This window comes from Microcaecilia unicolor, chromosome 3 (genome assembly GCF_901765095.1).
Source record: "Microcaecilia unicolor chromosome 3, aMicUni1.1, whole genome shotgun sequence".
NCBI lineage: Eukaryota > Metazoa > Chordata > Amphibia > Gymnophiona > Siphonopidae > Microcaecilia > Microcaecilia unicolor.
In genome coordinates this window covers 80,985,663-81,013,653 of record NC_044033.1, presented here as the reverse complement: position 1 = coordinate 81,013,653, position 27,991 = coordinate 80,985,663, and the positions used below count along the sequence as shown (strand labels likewise).

Below are 27,991 nucleotides of genomic sequence, written 5' to 3'. Positions count from 1 at the left end.
TTAAATGCTAGCACCTAAATTTTACATTTATGCAATTAAATTCTGTAAACAAGGGGTCCTCGAATCCAGTCCTTGAGGTCCACAACCCGGCATGGTTTTCAAGACTTCCACAATGAATATGTATGATATTTATTTGCATGCAATGGAAGCAGTGAATGCAAATAGATCTCATACATATTCATTGTGGCAATCCTGAATACCAGGCCAGATTGTGGACCTCAAGGACTGGATTTGAGGACCCCTGCTGTAAACTAAGAAGCCCTTTTATAAAGCCACAGTAAAAGTGGCCTGCGGTAGTGTGGGAGTGTCTTTTGGGCGCACACTAGGCCACTTTTTACCGTGGCTGGGGAAAAGGTTATTTTTTAATGGGCTGGGAAATGGGTGTGCGCAAAAAAAAAATAGTGCATGCCTATTTACGGCCTGAGCCCATACCACCACCCATTGACCCAGTGGTAAGGGCTCACGCGCTACCCACATTGTAACCATGCAGCGAGCGTCAACATGGCAGCACTGTCAATTACCTCTGGGTACGCCCCTCGTGATAGAAAATAGAAAAATATTTTCATCCATGGGATTCAGTGTGCGCCAAACTTGGAATTACTGCCGGGTGCATGCACTACCCCAGCGGTAGTGCCGTTTTGGCACATGCTACCCATGTGTTAGCCCTCCCGCAGCTTTGTAAAAGGGCCCCTAAGTCTGTAACTGTCAATCCCAGCCATGCCTCATCTATGCACCAAACATCCCCCTTGCATTTAAGCACTAAGGGCCAGATTCAGTAAATGGCACCAAAACTTAGCTGCTGAAAAACTTCAGCGCTAAGCATTATTCTATAAAGGGTATACACCTTATATAGAATAGTGTTTAGCACAGATCCTGTGTCTAACTTTTGGGCGCCAGACTTACGCCTGCTGAAACCTGGTGTAAATGCAAGTTAGGCATGGTTAGGCAGTATTTTTAATTCCATGTGCAACTTTTCAGAATGCCCCTGACACGCCCCCTTTTGAGATTCATGCCATGAGAATTAAGCACCATGCCTTATAGGATGGCTCGCATCCAGATGCACGCACAAATTTTAAAGAGTGCCAATTAACATCAGTTTCAGAGCTAATTATCCAATTTATTTGCACACACAGCTCGGAAGTACTAAAATTATAGAATACCAATAAGCACACACCTGCTATTTCTGTGCACAAATGTACACTTACACATGTAGAAGACAGTTTTCTATAAATTTAAGTACATAATTGAAGCTTAAACTTAGACAACCGGTTATAAAATCAAGGGAATAATACCATTGTATATTACTTATAATGTCAACCCATTGACATTAAAACATCTTAATAATTAGCATAAGGGGTAAGTAGAGGTGGAACACATAGATAGATAACAGAGAATAGCAGGAGTCAGACTAGTTTAAGGAAAAATTGCACGTGGAGGCAGAAAAGGTGCATTAAAATGATCTTGGCTAGAAGGGGAGCGAGGCGCAATTTTTAAAACTTTCAATCTGTGAATTTTGCATCAATTTTCTAAGCAAATGTTCACATATAATTTTGTTTCCATTGTCCCAGGGACAAAGTACCCACAGACATTTCCATCTGCTTCTGTAGTTACACTTTTCATGAAAAAGACGACACAGATTTGAATATACAAGCTATATGCATTCCTTCCATTGCAGGTCCTAAACTCATTCCCAGGAAAACTTCCTCTCCATACAGTTAAAAGAACAAATGCTTTATTCATTTCATTACATTTTATCCATGCCTTATCCACATAGGCCCGAAGTGAGTTACAAGCAGAAAACACTATGCATGACAATAGTAAAAACAATATATTAAAAGGAATCCTGGGACAGCAGGAAGGTGTTCTTGGCATTTGGAAGAGTCAGACACTGTGCAGACCTGTAAACTTGAAAACCAGTTAGCAAGGATTACTTGTAGCCTGATCTTGGGCTGCATTAATGGACTGGATTCTACTTAGCCACAAACATTAATAGAGCTGCCAATTGGGAGCATTTTTCAAGCAGAAATGTCTTCCATACATGTCCCCCTGCCCTTCTGCCTTGGCCCCACACAACTCTACCCTCCCACCAGAATAATGCCTTTCTTATCCATTCACAGGAGCAGCTGAGCCCCTGTCAGCAGCGCCAACATTTCAAAATGATTAGGGATGCCAAACACAGTACATAATTACCCATCCCAGGACTCAGAGAAGGAACAAGCTTAATATTGGCTATTTGGCTGTGCTCAGCAACCACTGGCACATGTACTGCTGGCTTCTGTGGGGAGCCCACTACTCTGCTGATGAGGTAACCAGAAACAATTTCAGACTTCACAGCTGACACATCTTGCCTGTTAATCTAGTATAACATAAGTTATATTATCAGCTGCAGGAAGTGTCAACCATGAGAGTTAAAATTGCTCATTCATGTGCTTTCTCCCTGCAGGAGCTAAGCCTGACCTACAGCAGCCTACTGTCTGTACATTTTCTGCCATCACAGTGATTAAAAAAAAACTTTGGATCCTGCTGGACATTTCCTGTTTCTGATCTTGCAAGATCCGCAGAACAGAACTTCAGCTAATGAGATCCAAAGCTCTTCCCGATATCGGCCAAAGAAGAAATGGAGCGTAGATTCTACACATCAGTTCCTGACTCCTCTGTTCTGTCTCCCAAATCTCCTTTACCGGGCAAGCATTTCTCTTTCTTGTGTGGGACAGTAAGAAATGGACCCCTGAAACAGGAGACTCTCTTCCAATGTAGAGGACTTAGTAAATCAAAAAAAGGCAAAGACTCAATCCTCACCTTCCACAATGTGGTCAGCTTCTTTAAACCCATGCTGGACATTCCCTTTCTCTATCTTCTTAGGAGTCCCATAAAAGGACTGCTTCTCTATGGCTTCCTGGAAAAATCAAGGTAAGGTAGACTGATATTTTAGAAGAATGTGGGATATCATAAAGCTATGGATTTGTTTCCTGCTAATTTCACTAAAATATATAGATAGGAGCAGTCTGGATTGTGCTGTACTACAATTTAGTTTATGATTTTGAAAAGTAGCATCAGATGTATGAAGTTATTTATTGATTTATGGCCTGGTATTCAGAAAATGCTGAGCCCCTAAATTTATGCTCCTAAGTTAGCCTCCGATATTTGTGTCCTATCTTCAGCCAAACTTAGGAGCATAACTTTTCAGCTGAAAATTAATCGTAATTTAGGAGCTTAAAAGTTATGCTAATAAATGTAGGCCTGACATTCATTTACCTAGATTTGTGAGCTTAATTTATGAGCCTAGTACTGAAAATCAGTGCTACACTCCTAACTTCTTTTCTCCACCCTAAATCCACCCCTGTTGCCATCCACTTTTTATGCTACTAAATTTAAGAGTTTAGGCAATTTGAGTAAAAATTTATGCACCCGGCTCTACTAAATTTTCAAAGAGGCCAATTTATTTAGGAGCATAATCCTTTGACTTTCGGACCCTTAGAGACCAATATAAAGGATTTATGCTCCTAACTTTGAGCGTTATGCTCCTAACTTGGCCTCTTTGAAAATTTACTTGGATTGAGTGCCTATGGTGGCTGTTTTAGAAGGCTTATTTGTGATTTGTACATGTAAATACTAGTATTTACACATTTCTATCATACACACATGTAATACCCAATTTCAGAAAGCCAAAATTTACACGTGCAATTTCACAGTACATAGAGATTTCAAGGGGGTGTGGTTTGGACGTAATATGGACAGAGTTTGGGCAAGACTAAAATCTACATGTTTATTCCCCACTTCACAAAGAAAATACAGGTGTATATGAGAAAATGTGCACATCGGGATTTACACCTGCTCCTTTGCAAGTAGAAGTTTTTCAAAAGTGTTCTATTTGGCCAGCCTTTTACAGGAGTGATTAAGGGAAGTATTTTACTTAATCCCCTAGGACCAGATAATCAGCTGGTGGCAATCAGCGTTTTGCTGACCACCGCTGGCATTATCCCCAGAAATTCAATGCAAGACCACGTCCAGGCTCTGGCATTGAATATTCGGGTATATAGAGCTGGCGAAACCACTAGATTCAAAAGGGCATTACCACTCCTTATTAGACTGCACTGGCTACCAATCAAAGCCAGAATTATTTTTAAAACATGTACTTTTATCTACAGAATCATATATGGGATGGTTCCAGATTATATGTGTGAGATGATAGACCTTCCAACTTGTAACTCTACTCTAAATGCAAGGGATTATCTCATTTTACATTTCCCTAATCACAAGAATATCAAATATAAATCCACTCTAAGCAAGATAAGACATCTTAGAAACTATTTAACCTTCTGTAAATTCCTTTAAGCAACACAAACAAAGCACAAAAGGGCCTCCAAGGTTGGAAAAACATAGCAACTTTAATGGAAGGTGACCCAACACGGGCCATGTTTTGATGCTCAAAGCGCCTGCCTCTGGGGTCAAGAAGATGACGTCTTGAATACTAATGATCGCGATCTATAGAACCCGCTGCTACGCACTTAAGTCTTTTGTGACAATCAGTACAGAATGTTTACCACAATGCGGTCTATTTGCTCTTTACCCCTAAGGCAGGCACTCAGAGCGCCGAAACACAGCCCATGTCGGGTCACCTTCCATTAAAGTTGCTACGTTGTTCCAACCTTGGAGGCCCTTTTGTGCTTTGTTTGTGTTGCTTATTGGACTTGTGTATTTTTGGACCCTCTCTTCTGCTGCCCTTCTGTAAATTCCTGAAAGCTTTTGTTTTCAACATATTCCTTTATTAGATGGCTATACCGGATGTTTATATAATTGACGTTCTCCTGATACAATATTTCAACTATGTTCTGTAATTTTACAGTTATCTAACATGTATCTTTGTATGCTTTATACCATTTATTATTCTTGTAAGCCACACACAACTGAGTAATTGAATTTGGATTATGTGGGATGTAAGTATTAAATAAATAAATAGTTGGTTAAGTGTGATATTCAGCACTTACTGTAACTGGATATGGCAAACCACATAAAGATAGGATTGACTTTTATGTGGTCCTATTTATGTGGTTACCTTAGCTGGTTAAGTGATGAATATTGGCACTTAACCGGTCAAGTGCTGAATCTGTCCCGGAATGCCCCCAAAATATCCAGTTTCACATTGGGCGCTAACTGGACATTTTTAGCAGCACTATCCTGAATAAGCAATTTAACTGGACAAGACCTGTTTCTGACTAGTTATATTGCTTTGAATATCAGTCCCCTATTGTTTCTTTTTTTAACCACCAATTTATGATTGTGGCCTCTGTGGTTTGCGAGCAGCACTGACATATATACCAGCTTATAATCGAACGAGAAAAACGCCCAAGTTCCGACCTAAATCGGAAGATGGGCGTTTATCTCACAAAAACGAATAAAGCGGTATAATCGAAAGCCGATTTTGGACGTTTTCAACTGCACTCCGTCGCGGATGCGGACAAAGTTGATGGGGCGTGTCAGAGGTGTGGCGAAGGCGGAACTGGGGCGTGGTTATCTGCCGAACAGAGATGGGCGCATTTCACAGATAATGGACAAAAGTATGCGTTTTTAGCTAGAATTTAGGGCACTTTTCCTGGACCCTGTTTTTTCACGAATAAGGCCCCAAAAAGTGCCCTAAATGACCAGATGACCACTGGAGGGAATCGGGGATGACCTCCCCTGACTCCCCCAGTGGTCATAAACCCCCTCCCACCACAAAAAATGATGTTTCACAACTTTTTATTTTGACCCTCAAATGTCATACCCACCTCCCTGGCAGCAGTATGCAGGTCCCTGGAGCAGTTGTTAGGGGGTGCAGTGGACTTCAGGCAGGTGGACCCAGGCCCATCCCCCCCTACCTGTTACAATTGTGCTGCTTAATGCTTAGTCGTCCAACCCCCCCCGAACCCACTGTACCTACATGTAGGTGCCCCCCTTCACTCCTTAGGGCTATAGTAATGGTGTAGACTTGTGGGCAGTGGGTTTTGAGGGGGATTTGGGGGGCTCTACACACAAGGGAAGGGTGCTATGCACCTGGGAGCTCTTTTACCTTTTGTTCTGTTTTTGTAAAAGTGCCCCCTAGGGTGCCTGGTTGGTGTCCTGGCATGTTAGGGGGACCAGTGCACTACGACTCCTGGCCCCTCCCACGACAAATGCCTTGGATTTATTCGTTTTTGAGCTGGGCGATTTCATTGTCCATTATCGCTGAAAAGCAAAAATGCCCAGCTCACAACTTGGCGAATAAAACATGGACGTCTAATTTTTTCGAAAATACGCTTGGGTCCGCCCCTTCACGGACCCGTTCTCGGAGATAAACGCCCATGGAGATAGGCGTTTCTGTTCGATTATGCCCCTCATAGTTTTACAAAATGGATGACATAACACATGTAAGTGACAACATTTATACCTGTAAGTCGATATTTCACAATGTACGTGGGAGAGGTGCTAGATGTGGTGTACTTGGATTTTAGCAAAGCGTTTGACACGGTTCCACGTTTGACAAGAGACTGATAAATAAACTGAGTGCCCTTTGGTATGGAACCAAAAATGACTGACTGGGTTGAAAACTGGTTAAATGGGAGGAAACAGAGGGTTGTGGTAAATGGAACTTGCTCTGAGGAAAGGGCTGTTATCAGTGGTGTGCCGCAGGGATCAGTCCTCGAGCTGGCCCTTCTTAACAACTTTATGAGGATATTATGGAAGGGCTGTCTGGTAAGGTTTGTCTCTTTGCAGATGATACCAAACTCTGTAGTAGGGTGGACACCCCAGAGGGTGTGGATGGCATGAGGAAAGATCTAGCGAAGCTTGAAGATTGGTCTGAAAATTGGCAGCTAAGATTTAATGCTAAGAAATGTAGGGTCATGCACTTGGGTTACAATAATCCAAGGGAATGATAAAGTATAGGGGGTGAAGTGCTCCTGTGTACAGAAGAAGAGCGAGACTTGGGGGTGATTGTGTCCGATGTCCTTAAGGAGGCCAAGCGGGTAAAAAAAGGCAACAGTCAAAGCCAGAAGAATGCTTGGTTGCAAAAGAAGAAAGATGACCAGCAGGAAGAAAGAGGTGATAGTGCCCTTGTATAAGTCTCTGGTGAGGCCCCATTTGGAGTACTGCATGCAAGGATAAAAGGATGGATATATGGATATAAGCAGGATGGAGTCGGTCCAGAGGGTGGCTACCAAACTGGTAAATGGTCTCTGTCATAAACAAATGGGGACAGCCTCATGGACCTCAACATGTATATGCTAGAAGAGAAACGGGAGAGAGGGGATATGATAGAGACAATTAAATACCTCAGTGGCATTAATGCACAGGAGGTGAGCCTTTTCCAAATGAAGGGAAAACTCTGGAATGAGAAGGCATAGGATGAAGTTAAGAGGAAATAGGCTTAGGAAGAACCTAAGAAATACTATTTCATGGAAAGGGTGGTGGATGTGTGGAATGGCCTCCCAGTGGACGTCGTGGAGATAAGGACTGTGTCAGAATTTAAGAAAGCGTGAGACAGGCACGTGGGATCCCTTAGAAAAAGGAGGAGCTAGTGGTTACTGAGGAAGGCCCTTATCTGCCATCATGATTCTATGTTTCTATGTAGACATGTAAATTGCCAATTGTCTTCCATTTTAATACTTATAAAATGGCTGCTTCTGCTGCACAAAGCCACACTCCTGCTGGTAATTTAGAAAAGCCTCTACATCGGCAGAATCTTTTCTACAATGCAATCGCAACTGAGCACATCCCAATCTGGACATCTCAATTCTGATCTCTATCAAACATATAAACGGCAAGTGACCGACTCACCTGCAAATGCGCAGTACAGACTTCCCTCTCTGTCCCGCCCTCGCGTCAAGACGTCATGACGTCAGAGGGCGGAACAGAGAGGGAAACGGAGTTGGACTGTCAGACGCCGCCGCTGCTGCCTGGAAACGAACATTGCACGAACCAAACTCCACCCTCCCCCATCCCGCCGTCGCTCCCGCCCCCCCTCCGTATCGGGCCCCCTGCACTGACCTGACTGTGCCTCTCACCTCCGTGTGGAAGCGCTGCAGGCAGCAGCAGAGCGATCTGCTGCTGCCTGTAGCACTTTCACACGGAGGTGAGAGGCACTGTCAGGTCAGTGCAGGGGGCCTGGCACAGAGGGGGGAGGGAGCGGCGGCGAGGAGGGTAGCTGGACATGGGGGGAGGGCAGTAGGGAGAGGGCATGGTTGCTTGACATGTGGTGAGAGCAGGGCAGAGAGGAGGGTTGCTGGACATGGGGGGGAGGGGGAGGCCAAGGGAAAGAGGAGGGTTGCTGGATATGGGGGGAGGATCGGTGGACGAGGTGAGCCAGGGGAGAGAGGAGGGCTGCAATACTCACCCCGTTTTTATGGGCTTAACGGCTAGTATTCTATATAAAATGGGGGTCTACATCTATAATCAAAATTTCACTAAACTGCTAAATTTAGGAGCATAAATACTGTATACAGTGTTATTAAAAAGACACTTTTCATGCAGCCATACAGTTTGCAGGCTTCAGGAGTTCAAATGGCACATTGAAACTTGACTTCGGGTATGTGTGCAAGGTTTACTGTCCTTCTAATTTGGTATGAGTGCTTAGGACTGTCCTATTTTAAATGAAATTCTTTTTCTATTTATTTGTATCATTTTATTATGTAAACCACTATGACCTGCTAAAACCAAAAGGTATAGTAAGTTTTAATAAACATAAACATAAATAATGGGTGGCAACAAGGGTGGATTTAGGGTGAGAAAAACGTTTAGGAGATTAGCACTGATTTTTAAAACTAGGCTCATAAATTAGACTCACAAGCCTAGGCAAAGGGTCAAAATCTATAGATGGCGCCTTAAAAATCGGCACCAAAAAAAAAAACCTGTAAAATGAAACTGTAAACCATTTAGGTCTAAGTGGTATATAAATACTGAAATGAAATGAATGAACTATGCCTAAAGTTAGGCATAGTTTATAGAATATTCTTAAGTGCAGTTCTTGTGACTAAAATTTAGGCACATCCATTTAGGCCACCTAAAACAGGCCTAAAAAGCTGCGCCTAAGTTAGGCGCAGATCAGGTGTATTCTATGATAGTGTGCATAGGTTTTTGAAATGCCTAGAACCTGCCCATGGCTATGCCCCCTTTTTGACTGCACACATTAGGATTTATGAACATCACATTATAGAATACACCTAGAAAGTTGTGTGCATACATTCTAATTAAAGCCAATTAGCACCACTAATTGGTTGTTAAGTACCAATGATCAGTGCTGATTGGCTTGTTAATCAATTAAGTTGTGCGTGCAATTTGACCATGTGGCCAAATTAGCACGCACAAATTAAGGGAAATGAATGGCAGTTCTAAATTTAACTTTTATGTAGGACTGTACTGTATATTCATATTCGATTTGGCCCCGAATACTTTTTTTGTCCGAATAGTGATTTAAATTCAAATACGAATAATCCGGGGCTCTACTGTGCTAAATCCCACTGAAATAAACACTTGATCTCTGATTTCATGTTACTTCTTTTATTATTTGTTATGTTAAAGCTCCATGCCTGTTATTTGTATTTGTTATTTGTATTCAGCAGAATTATATTTTTCATTACTTGTATTCGGCTGACATATTTATTTATTTATTTATTTATTTATTTATTTATTTATTTATTGCATTTGTATCCCACATTTTCCCATAGTATGGCAGGTTCAATGTGGCTTACATATTGCTAAAAAGGCGGTTACAAAATTTAGATTTGTACAAGTCTAGTACATAATACAGAAGTACAATAAACGCTTAGGTATGATATTTTAGCATATTGTGAGAGAGGTTAATATTATTGTTTTCCATTTCTGAACTTTTCTTGATGTATGGTGGTGCGGGATTAGGCAGATCCAGGGGGAAAGACTTCTTGAAAAGATGTGTTTTCAGGTTTTTTCTGAATTGTAGGTAGTTTTCTGTGAGTTTCAGGTCTTTGGGTAGTGAGTTCCAACGTTGTGTGCCTATAAACGAGAGGCTGGTGGCATATGAAGATTTGTATTTTATACCTTTGCAATTGGGGTAGTGAAGGGTTAGGTAGGTTCTTGTTGTTCTCGTCACATTTCTTAATGGTAGATCGATAAGTTCCGTCATGTAATCTGGTGTGTGCCCAATTGATTGACTGCATGCTTGTCCTTTAGATTGTAAGCTCATTTGAGCAGGGACTGTCCTTCTTTGTTTAAAATTGTACAGCACTGCGTGACCCTGGTAGCATTTTAGAAATGTTAAGTAGTAGTAGTAGATGATTCTCTGGACTATTGTGCATATTTTGAATGTTATGCAAGCATTAATAGGAAGCCAATGTAAGCTTCTTAGGAGGGGTTTCACGCTTTCGAAGCGTGTTTTTCCAAAGATGAGTCTGGCAGCCGTGTTTTGTGCTGTCTGTAGTTTTCTTATGATTTGATCTTTGCAGCCTACGTAAGTACTATTGCAGTAGTCTACATGGGTTAGCACCATGGTTTGGATCATGTTGCGGAATGAATCCCTGGGAACAAAAGGTTTTATACGTTTGAGCTTCCACATAGTGTGGAACATTTTCTTGGTCGTGATCTTAGCTTGGCTTTCTAGCATTAGGTTGCGGTCAATTGTTATGCCTAAGATATGCTATTCAGTACAGAAGTTTTCAGCTAAAAACATTCTGGCTGATACGCAAAATCATTTAACTGGTCAGAAATGGCAGCTGACTGGTTAAATGGCTTGTTCAGGGCTATCCACTAATTTTCAGTGGCACCTAGGTGGTTATCACTGCTGAAAATTAGCAGTTAGCACCTAAGTGGAGTGGAGGAGTGGCCTAGTAGTTAGAGCACTGCTCTGGACATCCAGAGGTGTCTGGTTTAAATCCCACTGCTGCTTTGTGTGATCTTGGGCAAGTCACTTAACCATCCATTACTTCAGGTACAAACTTAGATTGTGAGCCCACCAGTGACAGGGAAGTACCCAGTGTACCTAAATGTAACTTACCTTGAGCTACTACTGAAAAGGTGTGAGCAAAATTAAAATAAGTGAAAGCCAGCTATTTTGGGGGCATTCCGGACCAGAGTCCGCACTTGATAGGCCAAGGCAGCCCTATTTTCATGCAACAATCCATGGCCACTTAAGTTCTGAATATTGACTTACTGGCCATGTATTATCCGGTGCCACATAAACTGGATATTTAATGCTAAAGCCCAGATATGGCTGGCATTGAATATGCAGGAAAAATGCAGGTGGCAGTCAGCAAAATGCTCACCGCCATTGGCTGAATATTTACCCCTTAGGCTCCTAAGTTTGGCTGAAAATATAGCACAAATTTATAAGAGTATACATTTATTTATTGGGATTTATTAACCACCTTTATGAAGAGATTCGCGCAAGGCGGTGTACAGTAGGTACAGCTTAACATAAAACTTACAATTTTGTTAACAGCAAATTTGAGGGGGGGGGGGGAGAAGTCAGAAGCGAAGCCAGGATGAGGCAGGTTGACGGCACGGGGGGAGCGAGAGTGGACTTCCGCTGGCGCCGGTGCACATTTTCATGCAACAGGACAAAAAAAAATAGGCGCCGGAAACTCTGTTTGGGGAAGTGGCCACTCCCCTGGTGCCCCACCTAGCTACACCACTGGGAGAAGTACTTTTGTGCTCAAAAGAAGAGCAGGACTTGGGGGTGATTGTTTCTGACAATCTCCAGGTAGACAAACAGGTAGAAAGGGTGACAACCAAAGCCAGAAAAATGCTTGGGTGCATAGGAAGAGGAATGGCCAGCACAAAAAAGGAGGTGATAGTGCCTCCGTATAAGTCTCTGGTGAGGCACCATTTAGAGTACTGGTACAGTTTTGGAGACTACACCTTCCAAAACATATAAACAGGATGGAGTCGGTCCAGATGGTGGTTACTAAAATGGTCAGTTGTCTTCATCATAAAGTGTATAGAAACAGACTCATAGACCTCAATATGTATACTTTGGTGGAAAGACAAGAGAGAGGAGGCATGATGGAGATATTTAAATATCTCTGTGGCATAAATGCACAGGAGACAGGTCTCTTTCAACTGAAAGGAATCTGGAATGAGAGGGCATAATATGAAGTTAAAAGGGGACAGACTCAGAAGTAATCTAAGGAAATACTTCTTTACAGAAAGGGTGGTGGATGCATGGAATGACCTCCCAGTGGATGAGGTGGACGTAAAGACTGTGTCTGAGTTCAAGAAAGCAGGGAACAAGCATGTGGGATCTCTTAGGGGGGAGGAAGGGATAGTGGATGACATGGATAGGCCATATGGCCTTTACTTGCCGTCATTTTCTATGTTTCTATAATAAGAGAGGGTTCTGTTCCCCAGTGGACTGCCTCAGAAGCTAAAGAGTGGAGCAGGAAGAAGCCCCTTGTTTGTGCTGTGTGCAGATACTGTCTAGTGTGTTTCATTTGGACTGTGAGCCCTAAACTCCATTTGTCTATTTGAATTTCTGGACTGTGTATCCTGTTTCTGTCTGTAGTACAACAGGACTGGCTGCACTAACTCCCTTGTTCTGTAACTTTAGTACCTAAAATTAGGTGCCAATTGCGCATGTGAGTTATAGAATACTAGCCCTTATGCGCGTGATTGTTACAGCTACACATGAAAGTGCTCAGCTGTATTCTATGATATAGGCACATGACTTGCTCAACCTGTAAATGCAAGGGGGTGTACAAGTGGGTGGGTCCCATCTTTATGCAGTGACTTACACAATACTGTACATTACGCGCTAAGATGCTGCATTTAGGCACGTGCGTTTATGCCTGCTATTGACATGGTGTAAGCGTGCATAAATGCCATCTACACTAGTCTTCTAAAATGGAATCTGAGTGCCCAGATGCCATTATAGAACTAGCACTTAGACGCTGCATCTTCACGCCTAACTGTTGGCGACCTTTATAGAATCGCCCCCTAATTGTACTGGTTTTTCCTATTTGTTTCAAGTTACAGTAAAGCTGTACGTTTTGAACATCCCATGCCTGGAGTATTGCATATCTCTTTTACTGGAATGGAAATTTATAATCTCAGAAGCCCGGGGCCCTGAAAGACTGTTATTGTCTCCATTCACAAAGGACCCTTGGGGGGGCCTGGGGAAGCAGTGTGCCCCACCTATCCTGAACGTGCCCCTCAATTCTGCTAGCCCAGAGAAAAGGAGCCTCATACCTGTATTGTGATGATGATGGGAGTCAGCTCCTCGTAGGTGATCTTCACGGCTTTAGCAGCTCTCTGGGCATGTTCTTTTGTATCTGCCACAACACCGCCCACAATATGTCCAACACATTCAACCTATTATAGGCACAAAGAGATTCAATGAGAAATGATGAGCTAAAGTGAAAAAGCAAAGAAGGAGGACAAGAAAAGCAGCTGCAGATGTGATTTGTTTAACTGGGGGATGGGGGAGGGCTAGGCTCCATCTATTGATTATATGGTGACACCGCTGGGTTCGGCAGAGTAACACAGTACCTGGATCATGGAGAAGCATCCAGTATCTCTATCTATTGGTCTACTACACTCTTTGGTAGAAGAACCTAGAAACCATCCCCCCCCCCCCCCCCCCCCCCCCCGATAATTAAACCCATTTAATCAGCCAGGAATGGCTCCTGGCTGGCTAAATGGTTCTTTACCAGCTATCTAGCAATATTCAGTGGGGAATCGTTGGTTATCTTCTGCTGAATATTGCTGGTTAGCCCTTAGTGGATAACCTGTTATATCACAAGACATAACTGGTTATCTGCTAACATTCAGCACTTCGCCGGCTAAGTTTGGCAGCCAAATTAGGCCACTGAAATAGAAGGATTATCTTTGGCCAGTTTAAACTTAACTGGCCAGTGCTGAATATTGGCTTGGATGGTTAAATTTAAACCAGCCAAAAAACACCCATAGTCAATGCTGGTCAATGGAAACAGCCCAGCATTGAATATCCAGGCTGATCACCAACTGCGGAAGTTAGCCGGGCCCCATGCAAATTGTATAGCACAGTAAATATATTATGGCATAACAAAAAGTAATTAGCTCCTGAATGTGGGCTCCATATTCTAATTATATAATTATATAGAGTCTGGATTTCCAGAAGGCGTTTGATAAAGTACCTCATGAAAGACTCCAGAGGAAATTGGAGAGTCATGGGATAGGAGGTAGTGTTCTATTGTGGATTAAAAACTGGTTAAAAGATAGAAAACAGAGAGTAGGGTTAAATGGTCAGTATTCTCAATGGAGAAGGGTAGTTATTGGTGTTCCCCAGGGGTCTGTGCTGGGACCGCTGCTTTTTAATATATTTATAAATGACCTAGAGTTGGGAGTAACTAGTGAGGTAATTAAATTTGATGATGACTCAAAGTTATTCAAAGTCGTTAAATCGCGGGAGGATTGTGAAAAATTACAAGAGGACCTTACGAGACTGGGAGACTGGGCATCTAAATGGCAGATGATATGAAACTGTCTCTCTTGGTGTCAGGTGTTCAGCACTGCGTGCGTCTGGTAGCGCTATACAATGCTAATAATAATAATTAAATTATAATGTGAGCAAGTGAAAGTGATGCATGTGGGAAAGAGGACCCCAATTATAGCTATGTCCACGTTAGGAGTCACGGACCAAGAAAGGGATCTAGGTGTCATTGTTGATGATACATTGAAACCTTTTGCTCAGTGTGCTGCTGCGGCTAAGAAAGCAAATAGAATGTTAGGTATTATTAGGAAAGGAATGGAAAACAAAAATGAGGATGCTATAATGCCTTTCTATCGCTCCATGGTGCAACCGCACCTCAAATATTGTGTTCAATTCTGGTCGCTGCATCTCGAAAAAGATATTGTGGAATTAGAAAAGTTGCAGAGAAGGGCGACAAAAATGATAAAGGGGATGGGACGACTTCCCTATGAGGAAAGGTTAAAGCAGCTAGGGCTCTTCAGCTTGGAGAAAAGGAGGCTGAGGGGAGATATGATAGAGGTCTATAAAATAATGAGTGGAGTTGAACAGGTAGATGTGAAGCATCTGTTTACGCTTTCCAAAAATACTAGGACTAGGGGGCATGCGATGAAGCTACAATGTAGTAAATTTAAAACGAATCTGAGAAAATGTTTCTTCACTCTACGTGTAATTAAACTCTGGAATTTGTTGCCGGAGAATGTGGTAAAGGCGGTTAACTTAGCGGAGTTTTAAAAAGGTTTGGACGGCATCCTAAAGGAAAAGTCCATAGATCATTATTAAATGGACTTGGGGAAAATCCACTATTTCTGGGATAAGCAGTATAAAATGTTTTGTACTTTTTTGGGATCTTGCCAGGTGTTTGTGACTTGGGTTGGCCACTGTTGGAAACAGGATGCTGGGCTTGATGGACCTTTGGTCTTTCCCAGTATGGCAATACTTATGTACTTATGTACTTACTAGTAAATCAGGCCCGTTTCTGACACAAATGAAACGGGCTGTAGAAAGGTTTTTGTCGGAGTGTGAATGTTTGAGAGAGTGTGTGTGAGAGTGACTGTGTGTGAGAAAGAGAGAGTGAATGTGCGAGTGTATGTGTGTGACAGTGAGACTGCTGGGTGCGAGTTTGTCTGCTCTGTCCCCTGCCCCCCCTCCAGCCACCCAGTGATTCTCCTCTCTCCCCTGCCCCCACTCCAGCTATCCAGCGATTGTCCTCTCTTCCCTACCCCCCTCCAGCCACCCAGCTATTGTCCTATGTCCTCTGCCCCCCTCCAGCCACCCAGCAGTTGTCCATTTTCCCTTGACCCCCTTCCAGCCACTCACCGATGCTCTTCTCTCCCCTGCCCCCCCTTCCAGCCACCCAGCGATGCTCCTCTCTCCCCTGCTCCCCTCCAGCCACCCAGCGATTCTCCTTTCACCCCTGCCCCCACTCCAGCCACCCAGCGATTCTCCTCTCACCCCTGCCCCCACTCCAGTCACCCAGCGATTGTCCTCTCTCCCCTGCCCCCCCTACAGCCACCCAGAGATTGTTATCTCTCCCCTGCCCCCCCTCCATCCACCCAGCGATTGCCCTTTGTCCTCTGCCCCCCCTCCAGCCACCCAGCGGTTCTCCATTTTCCCTTGATCCCCTTCCAGCCACCCACCGATGCTCTTCTCTCCCCTGCCCCCCTTCCAGTCACCCAGCGAATCTCCTGTCTCCCCTGCCCCCCCTTCCAGCCACCCAGCGATGCCCCTCTCTCCTCTGCCCCCCCTCTAGCCACCCAGCGATGCTCCTTTCTCCCCTGCCCCTAACAATACAGGCCAAATCTCTTGCCCTCTGCCAACCAGCCAACCTCTGCTGCAGTGCACAGCTCAGCATGCAGGTCCGCTGAACGATCGATCCATTCGCCACTGTGTGCCTGCCCTCCCACCTCTGGTTGGTCAGCTTTTGTGCCCACCCTCCCACCTATGGTGGTCAGCTTTTTGCGTGTGACGTATCAGGAAGTACTGGCATCAATTCAGACAGCACGAATGCTTCAAGGTTTAGTGCCACGGAGTCAGATTCAGAACATTGGAGGTGCTTTTTATTATATAGGATGGGATGTGCAGTACTGTACAAAGTAAGCACAACACCTCCTTCCTACTTTCTGGAATGTACCTTGGAATTTTTAAAAAAGTCTTTCCCCCCTTTTTCCTTCCAGTGGTTCCTGCCCTGCCCCTTCTTTTTACAGTAGGGCAGGGTCATCCAGAGGACTGTGTTAGCAGTGCAATCGCACAGGACACAAGGGAGACAGTGGAACAAAAATTGCTACCTTTCCATTGTCTCCCCTGTGGTGGATGCATCACAGTGGACGGGGCTGGGGACACTAGGAGGTGCACCACACAGGTAGGGATTCCAGTTTGGGACACTCCTGCAGTAGGGGGAATGTGTAAATCAAATGGTGTGAAGGCCTCAAACAGCTCAGATCTGTCCTGTTGCAGTAGGAAACGGTGCCCTCTGCTGTTGAAGAACCAGACTTGACCCCTAAAGTGTCCCAAGTTACCCTATGTCCCTGATGGCGAACCTATGACACGCGTGTCAGCACTGACACGCGTAGTCATTTTTGATGACACGCGGCGGCGCTGCAGTGTGGTCCGCCCAGTGCTCCCCTGCTCGCTCCCTGCTGTTTGCACCGATCCCTGCCTGGTAAAACTTATTTTTTCGCGAACCGGCAGACTGAAGAAATAAAACAAACAGCTGACAGGCTTGCCTCCTTCGATCGCGTCGGCCGCTTCCTTTCCCTGCATTCTGAGCGCGTCCCGCCCTCCTATGATGTCATTTCCTTTCCTCGAGGGCGGGACACGCTGAGAATGCAGGGAAAGGAAGCGGCCAACGCGATCGAAGGAGGCAAGCCTGTCAGCTGTTTGTTTTATTTCTTCAGTCTGCCGGTTCGCGAAAAAATAAGTTTTACCAGGCAGGGATCGGTGCAAACAGCAGGGAGCGAGCAGGGGAGGGTGAGCAAGTGGGGCTGGGGGTTGTGTGGCCAATTGGGGCTGGGGGTGTGTGTGGGCAAGTAGGGCTGGGTGTGTGTGTGTGTGTGTGGGCAAGTGGGGCTGGGGGTGTGTGTGTGGGCAAGTGGGGCTGGGGGGTTGTGTGGCCAATTGGGGCTGGGGTGGGGGTTGTGTGGCCAATTGGGGCTGGGGGGTGTGTGTGGGCAAGTAGGGATGGGTGTGTGTGTGTGTGTGTGTGTGTGGGCAAGTAGGGCTGGGGGTCTGTGTGTGTGGACAAGTGGGGCTGGGGTTGTGTGTGGGCAAGTAGGGCTGAGGGTGTGTGTGGGCAAGTGGGGCTGGGGGTGTGTGTGTGGGGGCAAGTGGAGCTGGGGGTGTGTGTGGGCAAGTGGGGCTGGGGTGTGTGTGTGTGGGCAAGTGGGGCTGGTGGTGTGTGTGTGGGCAAGTAGGGCTGGGGGTATGTGTGTATGGGCAAGTGGGGCTGGGGGCTGGGAAAGTGGGGCTGGGGTTTGAATGATCTCAGGGGCAGGTGGAGGCTGGGGCGAGTCACTGGACATTGAAGGGAGGGGGAGGATAGGGGGCAAAAGAGAATCGCTGGACATGGAGGGGATGGGATAGTAGGGCAGGGGAGAGAGGAGAATGGAGAATTGCTGGACATGGATGGAAGGGGAAGGCAGGGAAGAGAGAATTGCTGGACTTGGATAGGAGAGGAGGGCAGGGGAGAGAGGAGAATCACTGGACATGGGAGGGGAGGGGAGCGGAGACATGCTGGACATGAATGGAGGGGAGGGAAGATAGGAAGGAGATGCACATGGATGGGATGGCAGGAGAGGAAGGAGAAATGCTGGAAATGGATGGAGAGGAGAGCAGGAGATAGAGGAGAATTGCTGGACATGGATGGATGGAGGGGTTGGCGGGGAGAGAGGAGAAATGCTGGACATGGAAGAAGAAAGGAGGAAAGTAAAGAAATAAATGGAAAGAAAGCTCTGGAAACGGAGTTAAGAGAACAGATAGAGAGCAGCAGAATCAGACACTTGGACCAGTATGGATAGAAAACAGTCACCAGACAACAAAGGTAGAAAAAAATTATTTTATTTTCATTTTAGGTGTTTGGAATTTGTCCAATTTCAGAATTTACATCTGTTGTCTTATTTTGCACTGGGTATACTGGAGCGTAACATCTTACAGAAATGATTTATAATGAAAAAAAATCACAAGTTATTGTTTTTCTCCTATACTAGTATATTTTCAATGATGTCTGTTTATATGCGCCATGGCTGATATAAGGGGTGTGGCTAATGTGAATGTGGCTATCATAGGGGTGGAGCCATATGTGGTGACCCCACCCATAATGAGTACCGGCACCTTTTTTTCTACAAAAAAATGCACTGGGTCCCCTCCCCCTCCTCGCTCCCGGAAACTAACCTTAAAGCCTCCTTTCACGTCGCAGCAAGCAGCAGCAGGGCAGGCCACTCCTTCCTTCCGTGTCCCGCCCTCGCCTGGCGTAATGTCCGCGAGGGCGGAGCACAGAAGGAAGGAGGAGAGGTTCTGCCCTTGCTGCTGCTTGCTGCGACATGAAAGGAGGCTTAAGGTTAGTTCTGGGCCCGGTAGCGGGTGGAGGGGGGGGCCCAGCGACCTCGGGTGGGCAGCGATCTCGGGTAGGGGGGGGGCCCGGGGGGCGGTCCTAGTACAGTGATTTTCTCGAAGTGACACACCACCCGAGGTTATTCTAGTTTTTTGGCGAATTTTGACACATCAAGCTCAAAAGGTTGCCCATAACTGCCCTATGTGATAACCCCTTCACTGCTGACATGCAGTTTAATTCTGATCACCAGGATCTCACTTCAAATCAGCAAGGCTCCCATGGCATTCCCACTGTTGTGCGTGCAGCACTGCAATTCAGATGGTGGCTGAGCACCAAGAAAGGTTTTACAAGGTTCATAGTTACTCTATGGTTTCAGTACCTTGGACAGCAGGATTCACGCCCCACATTAATACCCTTTTGATCTGTTTTCTCTAGCCTTGTTAAGTATGCACTCTGTGATGATTTATTAGCCCAGTCATTAAAAACTGCTCTGTGGCTCCCCTATAGCATTAGCTGCTAATTGAGCAGCCAATGATTATAATCCTTTCCTAGCAATTTAAGTTGTATTAGTCTTAGGGAGTCTAAAACTATTATTTAACTAAATCACAATATGATGCTGTGCCAACCTCTCTCTCTCTCTTAATTAATATCCAGTAGTATACAGAAGAAATGAGCTTTTGACTTAGCTGATTAGACAAGCTGTATGCAGAAAAATGAGTGAGAAGGAGCAATCAATTCAAAATGTCATGAATTGTGAGTGATGGACTGGCCAGCATTTAATTTGCTTGGACTAGTTTGGAATGTTTTTGCCGGTTAAATGAGGTGATAAAAGATCAAATAAACATTCTGAGTAGTTTAATACAGTCATAGAAAGAGCTGAATTATTGATCTGATATAAATTGTTTGTGATAAAAGATTCAACTCTACAGCCACTTCCTGGCCAAAGTAATAGGCTGCTTCGTAAGCAGTAGGCAGTTCAAAACACCTTTTGAAAGACTGGTTAGTGCAGCAAGAAATGCTACTAAATGTAAAAGGTGTTATAGCAAATTTTAATAAAACAGAAACAGAAGAAAGATTAAGAAAATGGGGAAATGAAGATTAGAAGCTGTTAGACCACACAACTTGAGTAACTCAAAGACTGGAGGAAAAAAAGTTTCCAAACAATGCTTGTTAAATACAGAATTGGCCCAATATTCAAAAGCACTTATCCAGGTATCAGCATCTGCACCCAAATAAATGCTGCTGACGAGAGCAATCTACTTATCTGGATAATCCTGCTAAAAATCATTAAAAACCACACTAGCACTATCCCAGGAGTGGGCAAACAGCAGCCCGTCATTGAATTTTCCGCAGCTCCTGAGACCATGGAAAGTATACCCAGAAAATGTCATTAACCAGAGTTTTAGTGATTATAAATACTATATTTTACTCTTCCAGTTTGTTTCCATCATTTTTAGTAAAATTTTTGCTTCTCATTTATTTATCACAGGTCTTAGGAGCTCTGTACATTTCCAGTTCCAATATTACATAATGTTGCTGCCCACTATGGGTAGTACTGATATTCATGTGGCCCTCTGTGTAGAAAGGTTGCCCTCCCTTCCTCTATCCAGGTAGCGCTAGAGCAATCTGTGGGTAAAGTAAGAGCAGAACCTGGAGTTATCCAGTTAGTGATGATAGTCAGATAACCAGATAACAATCTGTATAAAGTTAGGACAGCAAAAAGGGAGAACATTGCCACTATCTGGATCCAGATATTCAGTGCTAGTCCCTGTCTTTATACTGACACTGAATATCCAGATTTATTTCACTGATCACTAAAGCTAAATATTTGCTAGATTACTAATAGCACATACAGTGGTGGAAATAAGTATTTGATCCCTTGCTGATTTTGTAAGTTTGCCCACTGACAAAGACATGAGCAGCCCATAATTGAAGGGTAGGTTATTGGTAACAGTGAGAGATAGCACATCACAAATTAAATCCGGAAAATCACATTGTGGAAAGTATATGAATTTATTTGCATTCTGCAGAGGGAAATAAGTATTTAATCCCTCTGGCAAACAAGACCTAATACTTGGTGGCAAAACCCTTGTTGGCAAGCACAGCGGTCAGACGTCTTCTGTAGTTGATGATGAGGTTTGCACACATGTCAGGAGGAATTTTGGTCCACTCCTCTTTGCAGATCATCTCTAAATCATTAAGAGTTCTGGGCTGTCGCTTGGCAACTCGCAGCTTCAGCTCCCTCCATAAGTTTTCAATGGGATTAAGGTCTGGTGACTGGCTAGGCCACTCCATGACCCTAATGTGCTTCTTCCTGAGCCACTCCTTTGTTGCCTTGGCTGTATGTTTTGGGTCATTGTCGTGCTGGAAGACCCAGCCACGACCCATTTTAAGGCCCTGGCGGAGGGAAGGAGGTTGTCACTCAGAATTGTACGGTACATGGCCCCATCCATTCTCCCATTGATGCGGTGAAGTAGTCCTGTGCCCTTAGCAGAGAAACACCCCCAAAACATAACATTTCCACCTCCATGCTTGACAGTGGGGACGGTGTTCTTTGGGTCATAGCAGCATTTCTCTTCCTCCAAACACGGCGAGTTGAGTTCATGCCAAAGAGCTCAATTTTTGTCTCATCTGACCACAGCACCTTCTCCCAATCACTCTCGGCATCATCCAGGTGTTCACTGGCAAACTTCAGACGGGCCGTCACATGTGCCTTCCGGAGCAGGGGGACCTTGCGGGCACTGCAGGATTGCAATCCGTTATGTCGTAATGTGTTACCAATGGTTTTCGTGGTGACAGTGGTCCCAGCTGCCTTGAGATCATTGACAAGTTCCCCCCTTGTACTTGTAGGCTGATTTCTAACCTTCTTCATGATCAAGGATACCCCACGAGGTGAGATTTTGCGTTGAGGCCCCAGATCTTTGCGATTGACAGTCATTTGTACTTCTTCCATTTCTTACTATGGCACCAACAGTTTGTCTCCTTCTCGCCCAGCGTCTTACTGATGGTTTTGTAGCCCATTCCAGCCTTGTGCAGGTGTATGATCTTGTCCCTGACATCCTTAGACAGCTCCTTGCTCTTGGCCATTTTGTAGAGGTTAGAGTCTGACTGATTCACCTGAGTCTGTGGACAGGTGTCTTTCATACAGGTGACCATTGCCGACAGCTGTCTGTCATGCAGGTAACGAGTTGATTTGGAGCATCTACCTGGTCTGTAGGGGCCAGATCTCTTACTGGTTGGTGGGGGATCAAATACTTATTTCCCTCTGCAGAATGCAAATAAATTCATATACTTTCCACAATGTGATTTTCCGGATTTAATTTGTGATGTGCTATCTCTCACTGTTACCAATAACCTACCCTTCAATTATGGGCTGCTCATGTCTTTGTCAGTGGGCAAACTTACAAAATCAGCAAGGGATCAAATACTTATTTCCACCACTGTATATATTGTAGATATAGAAACAGATGGAAACATTTGATCTTACCTGCTATATTCATTTCCTTGAGTATAACCAGAACAGTCTGGAATGTATGGGTTATGCCCCTCAGCCAACAGAAGGAACAGAAAACTATAGGCTGTGAGCTCTGCCCCATAAGAAGCACCTTGCTGGTCTTAGCTCTCCAGTATTTCTGTAACAAAGCAGATGATGACCAAAAAACCTCTTCCAAATAAGAACCAAGAAAGTAGGAAATCCAGAGTCTTCAACCAGCCTATGATGTTGGCCATTTCAGTGGAGTCCTAGTGTTAGGTTCCCTGGGCTGTTGAGGCTATTTTATATATATAAAAATTTATGTTTGATCAAAGTCCCATGTTCAACTATAGATTGAATAAAAGAGTGTTATTCAGAGTTTTTCTTAAGAATATAAGCCAACATCACTGCTTCCTTCAATCCACATGCAGCTATAGACTTTGAAGTTGATTCATTCTTCTTAGCACTACCAAATAACATAAATGATTAGACTTGCAGAAATCATTCATTAACACCAAGTACTGTAATAGTGAACTATGTGCATATTAGAGATGAAGGAAATGGAACTCATCCCACAAGTCCTCTCACTGAAAGGGTGGCAGAAATATGACCTGGCTAACATGAAAAACTGAAACCAGCTTTGGCAGAAAAGAGGGAACCATCTTGATAGAAACACCAGCTTCAGAAAAATGTAAATAGAGTTCCTGACAGGATAAGGCTTGCAGTTCTGAAACACATTTTGCCAGCAAATTGCCAACAGAAACACCACTTTTAAAGTGAGATCTTTCAAGATTGCTCTTTTCAGAGCTTCAAAGGGCAAAGAACTCAGTGATTTCAAAACCAAGTTGATATTCCACACAAGATGCACCAGTAGACACAACTGAGTGGCACCCTCAAGGAACTGCACCACATCTAGGTGCAATCCTAACAAATTTCCTTCCAACCAACTTCAAAAACAAGCCAACACTGGTACCTGAATCATTAAAGAAGCCAAGGCTAAGCCCTTTTGAGGCCATCCTGCAGGAAGAACAAAATCTGAGCAACCATGCCTTTAGACAGGGGGACCCTTAGCTCTACACAAAAGCTCTTGAGATCCTAGCATAAGATAAAGAGGTAGACCTATTCCATGCTTGCAACACATTTGTGATAACCTTGTATGCGTAACCTTTTCACCTCAAGCACACATTCAAGAGCTAGACCTTAAAAAAACAAAAAAAAAACCAAGACAGGTCATCCATGAGAGCTGGCCTCTGCATGATAAGACCCTTCTCGTTCAGCAGTTTCAAGCTCTCCCCCATTTGTATTACAGATGTCTAGGTTTATCTGGCACCACAAATATCACCAATTCTGGATGCAATACTATCTTTTGCAAATATTCAGCCCAGAAGAGGCCAAGAGGGAAAAAAGATAACAATATTCCTAATTGAGGCCACTCCGGCAAATGGGCCCCATGATCTTTCTGATCACTGAAAAATAAAGGTACCATGGTATTCTGAGACATCACCATCAAATCAATCACTGGAGTTCCTCACTGGCTTCAGATCATGTCAAAGGATTTCTCTTATTCTCCCAGATCAAGAACATACTTAAGGAAATGCATTTGTACATTCTCAGAACCTGCAATGTGCACTGCTAAACACACCTGCTCTTGGCTTTTCCCTGCTGGTTGATATATGTCATCACTAGATCATTGTGGAAAAAACTTTAACCACTTTGCCCTGCACTAGGTTCTGGAAGTCGCATAAAACTCTCCGAATGGATCACAACTCTAGATGGTCGATTGGCCATAATGTTTTGGCTGTTGTCCATCTTCCTTGAGCCACCACATCCATCATCGGCACCAATCAATCAGGGGCTTCCAAATGCATTCCCTTCACTAGGCTCCGAAAGCTCAGCCACCATTTCAGACAGGTTTTCGCCTCTTCCCTCCATAGGAGTCACATCTCAAAACTTTGGTTCTGTGCCAACTATCAGTTTAGAAGTGATGACTGCAGGGGCCATATGTTAGGACCAGATCAAGAGTCACTGCCTTGGAGCCCATCATCTGCATATAGTTCCACACTCAAGTTGCCGCCTTCACCACAAGAGCCTGTATCTGAGCTTGGAGCTTCAACATTCTCTATCTGGTCAGAACCATTTTCCCTATATAGGTATCAAAGTGAGCTTCCAGATACTCTATACCTGTGAAGGTTTCAACATGCTCTTCTCAAAGTTGGCAACCCAACCTAGAAGCTGCAGCAGCTGAACTACCCAAGTAGTAATCTGAGAATTCTGTCTCCAAATTCACTTTGATGAACCAGTTGTCTAGCTATGGATGGACATAAACTCCCTCTCTGTGCAACATCACAGCCACTAATACCATGACTTTGAAAAGGGTACAGGGAGCCATGGCTAGGTGAAAGGGAAGCACCTGAAACTGGTTGTGTTGGCACAGAACAGTGAACCTCATAAAACTCTCATGTGCACCCCAAATTGGAATATGTAATTACACTTCTTTGAGATCCAGTGCTATGAGGAGTTCCCCATATTGCACCACTGAAATGACTGAATGCAACATCTCCATCTTGAAGTGAGAAATCCAGACACCCACTTTAACCTCTTCAAATCCAGAATAGAATGGAAAGAACTTTCTTTCTTTGGGACCATAAAATAGGGTAACATCTCCTTAGGGATGAGAACCCCTGCCCCTAAGGTCACAAGCCTTTACATGTGGCTACAACTGCCACCTTTTTCTCTGAAGTGCGACAAGGAAACATTATACATGTGTCTGTGAGGTGATGAAAAATACTCTAACATATAAACTCTCTCCTCACCACCTTCAGAATTCACTGGTCAACTAAGATCTGGGTCCACACCTTGAAAAATGCAAACAGTCAATTTCCTATCCACTCTGTTAAAGAGAGGATCCTTTGGAGGCTCTCATGGCTTTCTGCCCCTGAAAACCTCTTTTGTGCTTGAGATGAAAGAAGATGACCTATTCTGGAGTCATGACTGCTGATCAGAGCCCCCTTTGCCTGGGTAGTATCATGTTGCCTCTCTGAACTTAGACCCTTGCTATAGAGCAGGAAGAACTCCTTTGCTTAAGTAGCAGTCTCTGAGGATTCACTTCTTCTAGATCCTTCACTATCTTCTCCAAATCTTCCCAAAAAGTAGCTTTCCTTGAAAGTGCAATGTGCTAAGACGAGTTTTCAAGGCCATATTTTCTGACCAATTCTGTAGCCAAAGCAGGGGCAAAGCCAGACACCCAATTTTGGGTGGGCCTGGGCCAAAGATGGGTGGGCAGAAGAACTCTGCCCTGTCCAACAAGTGATTTGGTCCCACTCTCTTGTCTGCATGCCATATGGTCTCTCAAACATCCCCCCTTCCCTGCATACCTTTTAAATAGCAGATTTTCACCGGCAGTGAGCAGCAACTAATACACACTGCTCATGTTGGCCCCACAGCCTTCCCTCTGAGGCAACATCCTGTTTCCGCATAATCGGTAATGCATCAGAGGGAAGGCTGTGGGGCCAGTGCGAACAGTATGTATCAGTTGCTGCTCACTGCAGGCGAATATCTGCTATTTACAAGGTATGCAGGAAGGACAGTTGTTGGGAGTTTTCGGCTGGTGGGGCTTGGGGATCCCTGCCAGCCACATCATAGGTGTGCTGCTACTGGGTGGGCCTGAGACCAAAGTGGGTGGGCCTGGGCCCACCCTTGGCTACGCCACTGAGCCAAAGACACCATCTAGTCAAGATTAATACTGCCATAATTCTGGCTGAATACTCTAATGAGGTTGTACCAGGGGCGTAGCTACATGGGGCCACAGGGGCATGGGCCCCACAGATTACGCCCTGGCCCCCTCTACATTTGACCACCCGCCACCACCCGCCACCCGCCCCGCCACCGCATCAGGTACCTTGTTTGCTGGCAGGGGTCCCCAATCCCCGCCAGCCGAAGAGTCTTCTACAGCGCCTGTCGACTCTGGCACCTTTGTGGTGTGATCATCTGTTTCTGATGCCTTACATCCTGCACGGGGTTACACGCACGGTGCAGGACATAAGACGTCAGAAACAGATGATCACACTATGAAGGCGCTGGAGTCGACCGGCGCTGAAGAAGACTCTTCGGCTGGCAGGGATTGGGGACCCCTGCCAGCAAACAAGGTACCTGATGCGGCGGCGGGGCAGGGGGCGGGCGGGCGGCGGTGGTGGCAGGGGGGTTGCGGTTGGGCCGGCGGGGGGGGTCCAAAGTGGCAGGGGGAGGCGGCTAAACAGTGCCCCCCCACACCTCAGGCTCTGCCCCCCCTCCCACTGAGGTCTGGCTATGCCCCTGGGTTGTACAAGGATCTGCAACATAATCCACGCCCTCTTCTCTTATACTATGATCACCCTGCTCCGAGTCCTCCTCTGTCTGTTGAATCTAGCACAAAATGCTTTTGACATATAGGCACTGCAAACAGCAGCTTGAACACCCAGGACAACCACTTCAAAGGCCTGCTTCAAGACATGAGTTTCCATATATTTCAGTGTTGTAACACCCTTTAAAGCAGGGGTTCTTCACTTGGGGTTCATGGACCCCCAAGGGGTCTGTGGATAAATTTCAGAGGATGGGAAACAATTAAAGCTTTGTTTTTACTAACCTCTAACTGTGCTTGTCCTTACACATAAGGCACTTCATACTGGTAACCCACCTTAGCTTTCCTCTCTCCTGTAGTCATATTATTTATTTATTTATTTATTTGTTTGTTTGTTTGTTTGTTTGTAACATTTGTATCTCACATTTTCCCACCCATTAGCAGGCTCAATGTGGCTTACAAAATACCGAAAAGACGAACGACACGTCCGGTAGGGGTAAACAAATATAGATTGAAATAGGGGTCAGGTAAGATTAAGGTATAAGGTACAAAAAGGGTCAACGATAATTAGGAATATATAATGTCCACTACGATCTAAGGTTATGTTGTGTTGCAGAGTTGACGCATTTAAGTAGGGTCATTTTAAAGTACAGTAGACCTCCTTTAGAAGAGTTTGCCTACAGGCTTCCCATATATTACTTGAACCTGAGCTCAGGCATTTTTAAGGGACTGGTTCTCAATTTGAGCTCTCTTAAAATTCCCAGGATTTTCTTCCCCAGTCCACTCAGGTAAGCTGTGTCAGGGACCTGGAGTATTGTGAGTGCTCTCCTATGCTTCAGGGTCCTGCCTAATGCAGACCCTAGTTTTTGAGTATAGCAGGACTTCTCTAACCATCATTGCCATGGAGTTTAGGCATTCTAGGCAGGAAAATCTCCAGAAATTATTCTTCTTTCAATTTTTCTGGCATGGTATTTAGCTGTGTTCGGACAGCTTCAAATTCTGGATAGTCCCAAGCCAAAATAAAACTCCAACTTCCAGCTTGGCTTGCCCCACTGGGGTTTTGATTGAGACCTGAACAGTCAGGTATTGCCTCTGATCTCCATGAACACAGGCTGAAGTCACTGTCCACTCATAATTAATTTGAAGTTTTTTTTATTGTCTCCCTCTGAATAAGTCTTCATCCTTCTATGTCACTATTTGCGTTCA

At 44.7% G+C, this 27,991-nt stretch overlaps 1 protein-coding gene across 2 annotated transcripts in view; it reads right to left on the bottom strand.

Annotated features, from left to right (window-relative positions):
- Positions 1-27,991, bottom strand: part of XDH (xanthine dehydrogenase) — a 177,235-nt gene that overhangs the window by 61,518 nt on the left and 87,726 nt on the right. For both annotated transcript variants that reach the window (XM_030196110.1, XM_030196111.1), the window contains 2 exons: positions 13,171-13,293; positions 2,800-2,896 (listed from right to left, as the gene is read on the bottom strand). In XM_030196110.1, the coding sequence (XP_030051970.1) occupies positions 2,800-2,896; positions 13,171-13,293 (220 nt within the window). The remainder of the gene's footprint in view (positions 1-2,799; positions 2,897-13,170; positions 13,294-27,991) is intronic.